This window comes from Hemicordylus capensis, chromosome 1 (assembly GCF_027244095.1).
Source record: "Hemicordylus capensis ecotype Gifberg chromosome 1, rHemCap1.1.pri, whole genome shotgun sequence".
Taxonomy (NCBI): Eukaryota; Metazoa; Chordata; class Lepidosauria; order Squamata; family Cordylidae; genus Hemicordylus; species Hemicordylus capensis.
Window position 1 is genome coordinate 119208442 of NC_069657.1, and position 13623 is coordinate 119222064.

General features: G+C 44.5%; 1 protein-coding gene across 2 annotated transcripts in view; it reads left to right on the forward strand.

Annotated features, from left to right (window-relative positions):
• NRIP3 (nuclear receptor interacting protein 3) overlaps positions 1 to 13623 on the forward strand; it is a 54815-nt gene that overhangs the window by 25205 nt on the left and 15987 nt on the right. For both annotated transcript variants that reach the window (XM_053284097.1, XM_053284096.1), the window contains exons 4-6: positions 11300 to 11439; positions 13182 to 13234; positions 13342 to 13436. In XM_053284097.1, coding sequence (XP_053140072.1) covers positions 11300 to 11439; positions 13182 to 13234; positions 13342 to 13436 — 288 coding nt within the window. The remainder of the gene's footprint in view (positions 1 to 11299; positions 11440 to 13181; positions 13235 to 13341; positions 13437 to 13623) is intronic.

Below are 13623 nucleotides of genomic sequence, written 5' to 3' on the forward strand. Positions count from 1 at the left end.
AAATTCTGGCAATACCAGTAAGACTATGCCTTTCTTACGATCAGTGGTGCACCTAGGTAATTTTGGAGCCTGGACCTGAAGGGCTTCACGCACACACACACACCCCTTCCAGCTTGGGGGGGGTGGGGTTGGGGGCAAGTTAAAAAAATATATATATATATAAATAAAAAAACCTTTTTCAACTGCCACTGTGTGGTGGGGATGTGGAGACAGGAGGTGGTCAGCGGGGTGCGGCCCGAGGCGGGGGAAGTGGAGGAGGCAGCAAGAGCTCCTTCCTTGAGCCTGCCTGACACCCAAATGACAGGTTGGGCCTTTTTTGAGCCATTTAGGGGCTCTCTGTGACTGACCTGTCATTTGGGAGGGTTTAAGATTTAATTTGCCGCAACCCCTCTCCTGCGGGCAGTGGTGGGGCTCTGGGGAGGCCCCCCAGAACATTTGGAGGGGCCCCCTGGAGACAAGAGGCCACGGACCAGATCTCCAAGGACTGTGGCAAAGTGCACCTCTGCTTACAATGCCTCACTACTTTGTGAACATTTGCTCCTCCCACCACCTTTGATTTGTTCTCTGATGGCCAGGCACTCCATTTCCCATTCATTTTTTTTCTAACCCCAGAAGCTATTTTCAATATCAGGGCCATAGCATTCTAATGAAGTGCACCTCAGTGTATGATGGGTGAATTTCCCTTACCAATGAGTCACCTACCCATCTAAGTCTATGTAGAAGAGCTTGCAATCTGACTTTCAGGAAGGCTTGAGCCCCAGCACCTCTGACATTAGACAGTAAGGCTCATGTGCAATGCCTGGCACTGCCTGCCCCTACTTTGTACCCTGGCCTCTAGCTGAGATTGTGTGCATGCACAAAGTCAGACTCCTAGAGTGCCCAACTCCTGGGGGATTCCCCCAGTGTACCACGCTCATTGCACAGTGCATTGAGGGATATCTGGAGGCCAGGAAAATGAGTCCCATCGTCAAATGATCTGTGCTGCATGGAGCAGCGTGGATTGTCTGGATATGCAGCGGCATGCCAAAAACCTGCCAAAGGATCATCTGGGGGGAAGGTAGGTGTCCTGCCTTCCCCTCTGGCCACCCAGTCATGTGCATAGCCTTATTATCTTACTTTCAGACTCAGGCTCAGGATTATCTTACTTTCAGACTCAGGATCTTGTGCCAGGGACATTAGAGCTTATATTTCTTGGGGGTGGGGAGGAGCAGAAGGAAGCAGAACACTGAGTCTACTACTAACCATATGCTGATCAGTGTTTTGGTTATTCATCTCAGCCAGAAGTACTGTCCACCCACCAGGTGGACAAGCAAAGAACAAGCTTTCATGCCAACACAAGTGGCATGCTTGAAATGTTTAGATTACCCAGCTGAGATCTTCTTTGGCAATACAATAACAGATACCCTCACACGAGTTTTTGGCTTTTGACTAAAAAGCAACGCTTATTTGTCTCTGGGTTTGTATTGTGATCAGTTCTGTGGTGTACAAGTCCCGGTTTCTCCTATCTATTAGCAGAGCGGGGAAATCTATAAAAAGATCCACGCTGCCGGGAGCAGTTTGGATTGTGTGGGTGCCCAACTCATGTGCCCAAGAAATGAAAATTGATGATATGGGGGAAGGTAGATTGAACCCTGCCTTTGAACCCCACTTGCATAATTGTGTGAATGTCCCCCTTGTTTTTCCACTCTCTTTCATCAAGGGTGCTTCGATACTACCCATTTTCTCCACTATTAATAACATTTAAGTTATTGTCCTTTGCCCATCTATTGGCTTTGTAGCAGTTTTTGGAGCTTCTGTTGCAATTGTAGCCCAAGCCTTTCTGGTATGAACTGTGTGTTTTGTATTTGGGGGTGAAGTATAATCCTCCCTCTCTCAATTGCCTGGCAGGCCTTCTGCCATTATCTTTTCTAAAAATGCCTTTTTGTTATGGAAATCCTAGTATTGACAGGGTAATAAGTCCAACTCCAGCCTCAAGGCAAAGCAAGGTGAAGTTGAAAAGGGGTTGTTAATTTCGCCTCATGTTGACCTTGAAACTACAGGTATAGTGGGACTGCTGAGATGGAAGAAGCTTGTCAGTTTCATTTTTATATTGAAATATATATGTACAGCTTAGTTGTGGTGCATACAACCTGATTGTAATTAAAAACAAAAGTGAAATTGACAAGACTTCTTTATATTGACAAGGTAAGACTTTTGTATATTGAAGCTTGTCAATTTCATTTTATATTGAAATATATATGCATGGCTTAGTTGACTGTGGTGCATACAGCCTGATTGTGATTAAGAATGAAAGTGAAATTGACAAGACTTTCCTCACTTCACATTTTCTGTTAATCCCTCTCAGTAAAAATGAGATTAAAAAGATACACCAAACATCCATTTCTCAACCCCCCCCTTCACTTGCAGCAGCAGCAGCAGCAACAACAACAGCAGCACCATCTCACAGCCAAAGGGATGGGCAGGCAGTGTTTTCCCAACAGCAGCAGTGGTGGCAGGGATGCTGGATGGGAGAGAAGGGCAAAACTTGAATAGTGCTAGCAAAACAAAAAAATCACCTCATTGTCTAGACTACAGCCACTCAATTTCTGCTGTAACCAATGGAAATATATCTGGATTTCATTCTGGGCAATCTCCCCTTCAAGTCTCTGTGCTGCTCACCATCCACCCAGGCCATCATTATTCTCTGTCACTGCTGGTTTCTGCTTAACAGGGCATTTTCCACACAGGGCTTTTAGCTCGCATCTCTTCCTGAGTGGAGGATGAGAGTTAGGGATTTGCACAAACTGGTTCATGCACTCCTGGGGGGTGGAGGGGGGGTCCTTTAAGGGGTAGGGAGAGTGACCTTACCTCCCCCCCAAACTTTTCCTTTGTTGGTGCTCTCCCCAAAACTGTTGCCATGGGGCTACAGCGTACCTCCTTGCAGCCCCATTCAGCGTCATACCAGAAGTGGCCGACTCACATGCGTGTGTGTTGGCCACTTCCGGTACGACACTGAACAGGGCTGCAAGGAGGTATGCTGCAGCCCTGCGGCAACGGTTTTGGGAGAGCCCCATCAGAGGAAAAGCGGCGTGGGAGGTAAGGGCACCCTCCCTGCCTCTTAAAGGACCCCCCCTACCTCCGAACTGGCTCAAACACTGGACTTCTGAACTTGTTCGGCGCTCCACAAAAGGAGTGCTGAACCAGTGTGTACACACCCCTAGTGTGTGTTCACATATCGGCCAAATTTACTCCAAAATCCCTGTGAGCTCTTAGGGTGCACTTCACACATGATTTGGGTTTTTTAAATTGCATGTTAGAGAGTAGCCTGATTTATATCCAGGGTAAAAAAAATCCACGTTTTGTGTTGGTTTTGGGGGGCAACTTGGAACTCACAGAAAACTCGCAGTAAAACCTGCTGTGTGGAAAACGTGCAGTTGAGTTTTAGTTCCATTGTTCCCTTTTTCTGATTACCTGTGTTGTGGAGACAAGTGCCTGATAATGTCAGAATCTGTATCATTCCCCACCCCTTGGGCTTTTCTTTTCACCAGATCCTGGCTGGAATTCAGCCTACTTTAACTGCTAATCTATATTATTAATTCTCCAAGACGGGCTATGCGTGGAGACGTGGTAGAAAGGAGGTGATTGGCTGACAGAGTTTGCAAGCAGAAGCACCTGATTGGGCAGTGAGGATTCCATATGCAGATAGGGAGAAGGAGCCTGTGGCACTGTAGTGATTGGGCAGTGGAGATTCCCTATGCAGATAAGGAGGAGGAGCCTGTGCTGGTTAAGGTCAGTTGGAATGCAACTGTTACTAGTCGGAAGATGTTCTTGATTGTAGAGGAGAGGAATCTCTATATATATAAGGATAGCAGGCAGGGGTCTGCAAAAAGATGGGTTGTGAGGGAGGAAAGAGCCCCTTCAGGAGAAGGAGGATGCCGTTGTGTGAATTAAATGAGGAAACAAGATGAACAAAATCTGTTAACTCAGGGAGTGAGGGAGAGAGAGAAAAAAACATGAAGGGAGGGGGAAGAAAGAGTGGGGAAAAGCGAGCGGAGGAGAGAGAAAGAGAAAAAGAAGGGAGGGGAAAGAGAGACACAAGGAAGGGCAGGGGACAGGCCTGAGCCTGTCAGCAACCTGAGGGGAATGAGAGGCCATGGCAGCACTAGCAGCAAGGAAGGGCCCAGTCAACCACTGCTGCTGTTTGGGGCTACCGAGGCCAATGTCAGATGTAGGCAGGCAGGCAAGGGACAGGCCCGGGCCTGTCAGCAGCCTGAGGGGAATGAGCAGCCATGTTGGTGGCAGCAACGAGGAATGGCCCGGTCAACCACTACTGTTTCTCCTGGAGGGAGGAGCAGGAGCAGGGTTCAGGTGAGGGTGGGGAGGTCTCTGGGGATAGACGGCTGCAGCTTGGCCAATAGGCGGTAGCAATGCTGCAGCCACGAACAAGAAGGGTGAGGGGGATGGAAGCAACAGGATGGAGGAGGAGCAGGAGTGCAGCTCAGGTGAGGGTGGAGAGATATCTGAGGTGAGGGGAGCAATCAAGTACTAATGTGCAGATGCTCTAGAGTGTGCAAGCGTTCCAGCATTGAAGCGGAGAGAGATAATGGTGGTGGTCAGGATGCAGAGGTGGAGGGCCGGCAGGCGAAGCCCCTCTGGCCAAGAAGAGGAGGCGGGTGGCGGGAAGAAATAATGGCGGTGGCGAGGAGGTGGGCAGATGGCGGGCAAAGCCCTATCAGCTGGGAGGAGGAGGTGGGAGGCGGCGGTAGGATGGCCTGGCCCGTCCAATGGGGAGAGCTGCGGGGGGAGAGCCACGGGGGGGAGAAAGCTGTGGGGGGAGAGCTGCAGGGGGGGAGAGAGCGAGCGAGCTGCAGGGGGGGAGAGAGCGAGCGAGAGAGCTGGGGGATGCCACAGGCTCAGTGCACAACTGCACAGATGTTCTGTGTGGGGTCAGCTAGTAATGTATTATTTTCCTGAAGGACAGTCATAGTTGTGGGCATTCTACTACACATGCCTGTCCTTCCTCATTCCAGAACTCCCTAGTTTTGCTTCAAGTGGGCATGTGCACAATCATGTCAGTAAAATGAAATCACAGTTCTGGCAATTATCTGGCATAAAGTGGAACATAGTGTAGTTCCTTGTGTGTACTGCAGGGACTAGCTTTTCTCCAAATCTTATATTTCTGTACCATATACCTCTTTTGTATATCAGATTTAATTTACAGTTTGTGTGATGCTGGCAAGTGCTTTATTAAACCTGCCAGCTTTCTTGTTAAAATATAGATTAATTTCATAAAATGCTTCTGCTCACACAAGGAGGGAGGGATGATTTTCATGGATCCACCCCTTCCCTCTGCAGTCCCCTGTGCCTGCCACCTGAAAATCTTTTCCTGAGAGTCACTCAGCTCTCAGGGAAATATTTTTGGCAGGCATAGTGGGCTGCAGAGGGAAGAGGTGTGTTTTTTGAACAAAAATTGCTCCTCCCCCATGCTAATGTGCAAGTGTACCACTTGTGCAAGTCTTACTCTAGATGCTGCCCATAACAATGAACTATAATGCTGATCACTAGATGTGTGCAACATTTTGGAACAGGCATTGTTCATTGAGGTGTGTAAGACCCAGGTTCAGATCCTGGTTCCATCATGAAGCTTCCCTCAGCCTCATCTGTTTAGAATGCTTTGAGATTAGTCCCATCTCTGAAGCTACGATGGCTGAGGTCAGACTAGTACCTGACTGGCAGACTGCCTAGAAGAACTCCATGTATGCTATTCTGAGTTTCCTGAAGAAATGGTAGGATACAAATGTAATAAATAGTTGTAGTGGATTAAAGCCTTTTTCTCAGAGCAGGCTCACATGAGGGAAAGAAATGCTGATATCCCTGCTGAGCTTTCTGGCTAGGCTTCTCCTAAAACTATTCTGTAATTATCAATAGGTTCAAAAGGCTGCCATCAAGCACCCTAAAACTTGCAAAGATCTGGACCAATGGATTGGGTGCTGTAATCCAAGGTCCCTCTGGGCAAATACAAAAACCTTCCATGTGTAAGCTTACATGAGATGAAAAAAAACTGTTAGCTGCTGAGTATCTGAGGACATATTTACACCAGTGAACTCCCCACTCCGTCCTCCTTTTCCTGAGTTAAAAACCAACTCAGAGAGACTTGTAAAAAGAAAAGACTTTTAAAAAACCATTTTAATCAATTACTACAGACTGCTCCCATCTGAGGCTTTTAGCTTTCTTGGATACAGTTAAGCATCTTAGTAAGATTACAAAAATAGGTTGGCTTAATGCACATTTAAATGTTTATAGAATCTTTTGCAATGCTCTAGGTAGAATGGGTGTAGGCTAGTGTTTCTTATTTTAATTACATTGTAGGTAATCAATACTAGAACAGTATCAGGGATATACAAAGCACAAACCAAAGAAACAGAAATCCTAACACAAAGTCTGACTAAACGGACTTCCCCTAGACTAAACTTCCCGAAGCCGAAGCCCAGGCTTCCTTTTTTCAAATTCACCAAACCTTGGATAAGAATTCAAGCTTCCTGCCCTCCTGTCTTTCCAGGACCTGCAGAGTCATTTTCCTGCAGTCATCCTCCATGGGCACATGTCCCGTTCTTCTTTAACAAGAACTCTTCTTTAACTCCCTTCTTCCAGCCAACTCTTCTGCAACTCTTCTTTAATTCCCTTCTTCCAGCCAACAGCTCTCTAGGTCCCACTCACCTGGTGTGCTGAACCCTGGAGTTCACCAGTCTGTCAGTCAAGACAGGGTTCATTTCCTGTTAGCTCTTTAGTTTAGAGGGAGGGGTGGCTGATCACTATAATAGTTAACATAAATTAAACAATTACGATGTAATTGGTATGCTGAAAAGTGCTATGGAAATTATTCATTTATTAAGAAGAGTTTTTAAAGATTAAATATATAAAGGAGAGTTGGGTATTTTAGCTATTGGAATTACTGGGAGTACAGTGTGCTATATAATATTTAACTTGTTGAAAAAAAGTAAGAAGATGAAAGGAAGCTGATGTAGAGCAAATGGAAAAACTAAGCCTTGTTCTTGCCTTTTTCTCAACCATTTAATAGATAAGAAAATTGATCTTTCAGAGAAACTGGCATCAAAGTGCCTTTAGCATTGGTTCATCTCTGCATAGGTCATGAATCAGGTGTGGATGACTCATCTGGCAAAGCAGAGCAGTAGAGAATAACTTAAAGGAGGCATAAATGAATGTAGATTTTCATGGAAAAAAGAAAGGAGCTCTGGCTTTCAGAGATATTTTAATTTTCTTTTTTAAAAATTGTTTCTCACTTTTAGCTCAGTGCAGACACATAGCCAGAACAGTGCCAAGCGGGAAGGAGGGTAGAATAGCAAATGCCAAGGAACTGTGATCTCCTTCAGAAGTACTTTGTTCTTGTCATACATGCACTGAGACTATCTCCTGTGTAAATAGCACTGAAGTGAAATAAAATGATCGTGCAAGAGAGCTAGGTAAAAGCTTGATGTATGTTGTGACATTAGAAGCTTTTTTAAAAACAATTGTTTAAAAAGTGTAAGACATCTATGTCACCAGGGTAACAAATATTTGGTAATGTAAATGTTCAACTGATTCATTGGCTACATTAACATTCAACCTCTCTCTTTCTCAGTAAGGATGGCTCTCGGTGGCGGGGGGGAGGGTGTCAGTGAAAAGGGGCTGCTTTCGCTCAGAAGAGTAGTTGCCCTCCCCCACCTGCTCTCATTTCTGTTTTGAAGATCTTAACATTATGTGACACACAGCTCACCCATTCTGAAACCTACTTTGTCCCTTTTGTGTCCCACCCAGTGGTATTGTTGTTTTGCCGGTGTTGCCACTCTCATCTCATGATACATTTAGGGTGATCAAAAATGCAAAGGAAGACAGGCCTCCTCTGTGTTTAACTGAGGGGATTCCAGAACATGGAGCATTTTTTCTCCCTCCATGACAAGCTGCACTAGCTGGAATTTCCTACTCTGGGCAACTCTTAAGAATATTGGCTCCCCGCCCTTTTATGCATCATTCACCTTAGGTGTGTCCACACACAGCAGTTGCTCCTGGTTATGTTATGTTAGGACAAGCCCACAAGCATGGGAAATGCCCCTGGAAAAGGCCTTTTCCTCGAGGAAACCTCTCCAGGGCAACAGGAGAAACCTAGTTGTCCAGAATGCACACCCCATGTTATCTTTTCCTTTTCAGTCATACAGACAGGCAGGGAACTAGCAGTCCCCCAGTGTGCAGGATTCAGTGTGGTGTAGTTGTATCAGATTAGGACTGAGACCCAGATTTAAATCCTTGCTCAGCCATGACCTCAGGCCAATCACTTTCTCTCAGCTTAATCTACTGCACGGGGTTGTTGAAGATAAAATGGGTATGGGGAGAATCCATTCCATATATGCCAACCTGAGCTCCTTGCAGGAAGGGTAGGATAAGAATGATGATGATGTTGATGATGATGATGATAAATTAAATAATATGATCTGAAGTGATTGAGTTCCTTATGTAAGCTCAACTGATCCCCAAAAGAAGCACTGTGCAGGTATGCCCTGAGAAAACTAAGCAGCTGAGAGGAGGAATCTCATTCCTAGAGTGTGGTTAGGTGGTGATAGTGTTGGCAATTCAAAGATCGCTATATAAAACCCCCATGACATTTCCCCACCCCTAGGTATGCTGGCCTTGGGCCGAAATAAACCAATACATACAATACACCCCTAGGGGAAAGGAACTAGGTCAGGAATTAAAAGTTCCCAGAAATGATACTTGACAGATCAACAGAACATGTTGTATTAGCAAAGGATGAAAGGCTTCCCAGTTTCTAATCTCTTACTAATTTGTTCCTATTTCCCACAAGACAGGCTGGCACAATCTGCTACTGAGCAAAAACATCCGTGCCTTCCTTCTTTCTAGAAAAAAGTGTCTTAGAAGTCACAGATCAGAACAAGCATAAAATCCTGAACATATTATCTCACTTCTTAAAATCTGGCTATGTTTAAAAATGCATTAATATCACAAGATCCTGTGACCTGGATTTCATTGCCTTCAAAACACATTTTTCACATAACCTGGGAAGTTTCAGGAGTATTAAGAACTGAGTTATCCTCTACCTCATCTATACAAACTTTCCCAACTTTACATAAGTTAATCTCTTTTCATTACTATTTATTCATATTCTCTCTTTGATACCATTAATTAGAAGAACCTCTCTGCCTTTTATATACTCTTGGGGAGTCAGGAAAAAGAATCCATCTTCTTTCCATGATTTAACTACAGCAAAAATATAGCTTTGATCATATGTTCAACTGCAGTCAATTGTAGAGCTGGAATTTACTATACAAAGCAGCCTATAATTCAGAACCCCTGCTAAACTGGGAGGTGTGCCACTATGGTTTACATCTTCCTGGGATGTTTCAGTGTAGAGTGAGTTCTCATTCAGTCGCTGAATACATCCAGAGCACAGGACTGGCTGCAATCGGGAGCTGCAAGTGCAGATCTGCAGGGTCACTATTTTAAGTTTTAACAGAGGGAGATGCATCTTTGATATTTAGTAAGATCTTAATATATATTCAAGATGTATTCATAGATATATTAAAGGTTGCATCCATTTCTTGAGATGAACAGCCTCAATGGTAGTACATATGCTGGTAACATCTAAGCTAGATTACTGCAATGCGCTCTATGTGGGGCTGGCTTTGTACATAGTCCAGAAACTGCAATTGGTCCAGAATGCAGCAGCCAGTTTGGTCTCTGGATCATCCAGGAGAGACCATATTACTCCTGTGTTGAAAGAACTACACTGGCTGCCAATACGTTTCTGGGCAAAATACAAGGTGCTGGTTATTACCTATAAAGCCCTAAACAGCTTAGGCCTTGGTCATTTAAGAGAACATCTTCTTTGCCATGAGCCCCACTGCCTGTTAAGATCATCTGGAGAGGTTCCTCTGCGGGTGTTGCCGAATCGTTTGGTGTGTACTCGGGAACGGGCCTTCTCCGTTGCTGCCCCTGGACTTTGGAATGCGCTCCCTATTGAAATAAGAGCCTCCCCATCTCTGGCAACTTTTTAAAAGGCACCGAAGACACATTTATTCACCCAGGCTTTTAATTAGATTAATATTTTTAATATTTTTAATATTGGGTTTTAAATGATTTAATGTTTTAAATGATTTTAATTGTAAACTGCCCAGAAACTCAAGTTTTGGGTGGTCTAGAAATATTTTAAATTAAAAAAAATAAATCACGCACACACACACAACCTCCTTTTGTGGAGTGTGCTCCATCAGTGGGGCTTACACAGGGGATCCTTCTGCTTATGCAAGGATCCAAGGGTCAGCATCACCATATTGCATAATGAACACTTGCCAGAATTACCAGGCCTAGTGACAGAGAGAGAGGGAGTGTGTATATGTGGTGTGTGTGTGAGATCATTCAGTTATCCCATTGAAGAGGCAGCCCTCATTAGCACCATCAACTGCAAGGGTGAGGAGAAAGAAGGCAGGTAGTGCTAAGTGGCTACAGAAGGTCAAGGTTATAGGCAGTGAGGGATGGATTTGAAAATCTGGGCCAATCAGAACAGGCAGTGGAAGTCAGGGCTCCCTAGTCAATGGGAACAGATGCCATTTTGTCACTCTTGCCAGGCCTCACCTGGTTTCAGAGTCTCTGGTTCCCTGCTTGGCTGGCTCAAGAATTCCCCAGCTGAAGCCTCTGAAGCTGCTGGCAGACCTTAATATTTCTTACATGGACATGTTGCTGATTACTTTGCAGTTCAACACTCCTTCCTTTCATGGAAAGGGCTTATGCTGGTAGAGCACCATTATGCAAAAGATATGAATGTTGGGAAGCAGAAGTTAAGAACTTTTGTTGTGATTTTTTTAAATCTATCTATCTATCTATCTATAGATAGCAACATTAGCAAAACTGGTCAAACACTTTTATTTTTATTTTTTTAAGTAGAGAGATTTGTCCCCTTTGTTGTGCATGTGTAATGCCAAACCCTGTTTAACTGTATATAACAAAGGTTAGTCTGTAAGACCAATGAACTTGCTAGAAATAGTTACTTTTCAAGAACAATCACTCATAGTCTGTAAACTGGGGAGGGAAGCAAGATACCTCTGTTGTCCTCCATGACAGGCACCTTTGCAGATGGATATTATTTTGCATATGCCCACTGTTCTTGTGATGACTGTTTTCATTATATTAGATGCAAATTAATCAACAGAATGACTTACCAACATCAGCAGACAGGACAGCAAATGTATTATTTCCATCCTAAAATAAACAAACACCTGTTGTAAACCCAGTGGTTGTTTTCTATGTGCAGGCTAAGGGAGTATATTAAATCCTACAAGTCTGAAGCTGAGAGGATTTCATTGCCCCACAATATGAAAGTGATTGGCCACATAGAACATCTGCCTCTTACAATGGGGACTATCCACGTGGACTGTTCTGCAGTTGTTACAGGTGAGTGTTCATACAAGCTAGAGGTCATGGTGGAGCAGCAGACTTCCCCTCTTCCTTTTAAATGGCACCATTCCTTTGCATGGCCTCCATTGGCAGTGGCCATTCTCTCCACCATGTCCTGCATGCTGCACCATTCCAGAGCATTGTGGGCAGGAAAGGGTCACTATGTTTTTCTGACAGCAGCAATTTTGTTCTGCCACTCTTTCTCCCCTGCCCCCAACTCGGAACTGTATATACTCTGTGTATGTGTGTGTGTATATATATATATACACACACATACACACACACACACACACACACACACCTCTGTTTACCCAGGGTGAAAGAGTCAGGACCCTGGCAGCATCAGCTCTCAGCTGCAATGTCTCATTGTGACCACTAGGGGGTTTTAGGGTCATGCATAATAGTGCTGGACTCCTCCCCTCTTTGTTCTTCCAGTGTTAGTCTCCATTTTGTCTCTCCTGAGATGGCTGTTTTGGTCTCTCTCTTCAGCCATGAGCTACAGCTGAAATTAAGCTGTGGTCTTTTCCACATTTGTTCGTAATTTTTTTTAAAACAAATCCTTGCAGTTCTTCAGTATTAAAGAACTTTCTCAAGATCTCCTGCTTTGCTGCTTTCTCACCAAATTGGTTTTGCTTTGCTATTTGGGAACTGAACTGCCATTCTTCCCCTACAAAAATGAGAGAACAACATGAGTTGAAATCCCTCTTTCAAATTGCCACTAACTCTCTCACAAAATCATCTGTCTCCAGCCAGATCAACTGCATGACTCTGAACAAAAAGCATTCTTACTGCTACTTAGACATTTCAAGCATATGAATTTTACATAGTGGATATTAAGCTCATGTTTTATTCACAAATGTTTCCCCAAAACTCTTGAAGGGGGGTTTCTATTGTACTGTGTTTCCAGAATTTAATTTGAGCATGGAGTCTTAGCCACAAATAATGCTTTATTGACATAAGTGAAAATAGGAAATAACCTCTCATTTTATAAATGAAGTCCTGTACGATTCTGAAATTGGCTCATTAGGAACTGCAGTGAGGTCACTATAAAGCATTTCACATCCATAATGACTTCTGATCATTATTCTCCAGGGGAATTAATCTGGTGACTTGGACATGAGGTGCCATTCATATGAGGTGAAACTCATTTACCATTTACATTAGGAGAAATCTATCAGTGCAAGATGTTGACTGATGTTCAGCTAAAAATAAAGCCAGAACAATTTATGCAGTTGAACTTTTAAGAAGCGTTAAGTTCTAGCTCCTTTGTTCCAACAGTGTTGGACTCAGGGCCAGCTCCAGGTTTGAGAGGATGCTTGACATGGTGGTGTGCCTTCCTGGGTGTTCCGCCCTCCCTTTATGCAGGTTTCTTTCTTTCTCAGCAGGCCAGTAGCAGCAACCACTTTCTAGCCAGAGGCTGCTGTGACACTACATGAGCCGTTGCATGTGGGTGGGGGCAAGGGCTTGATGGGCTGCAGTTGCCAGTTAGAGCACTGTTGCTGCCACCGCTGCTTCTGTTATTGGCCTGCTGTGAATGAAATAAACCCATGTCTGCCACCATGGTAAAGGGAAGGGGCCCCACCTGGCTAGCAGCCATTGGAATGGCTGGGCCATCTGGACTAGAGGGAATGAGAGGTGCTACTCGCTGCCCTGTGGAATGACAGGCGTCTCACAGTAATCTTGCATTTGCTAGGGGCACAGCATTATATGATGAATCTGAGTATCTATTCTTTTTTTAGATGACAATGAGAAACCCTTCTCTCTGGGGCTGCAGATGTTGAAATCTTTGAAGGTACATCTCTCTTCCCTCCCTCCCACGCCCACCTGGTGTCCTTTCCCTATTAATGAGGAGAAGATGTTAATCTATTTGTTTTCTTACACTATCTGTTTCTACCTTAGTGTGTGATAAATATGGAGAAACATCATCTGGTTCTGGGGAAGGTAAACAGGGAAGAGATCCCTTTTGTCAGTAACATCTCTGCGCACGAAGAGAAGTAAGTATTTTAACTCTCAAGCTATATTGGTATTTAGGGTAAGTTCATGCCATCAGATTGTTAACATGGTGAGAGGATCATGACTGGACTTGACATTGACATGTGACAGAGGGGGTCTCGTGGTGGTTCACCACACCCTCACTCACTGACCAGCCTAAGTGCATTTCGTGCGCCACCAAAAAGCAGC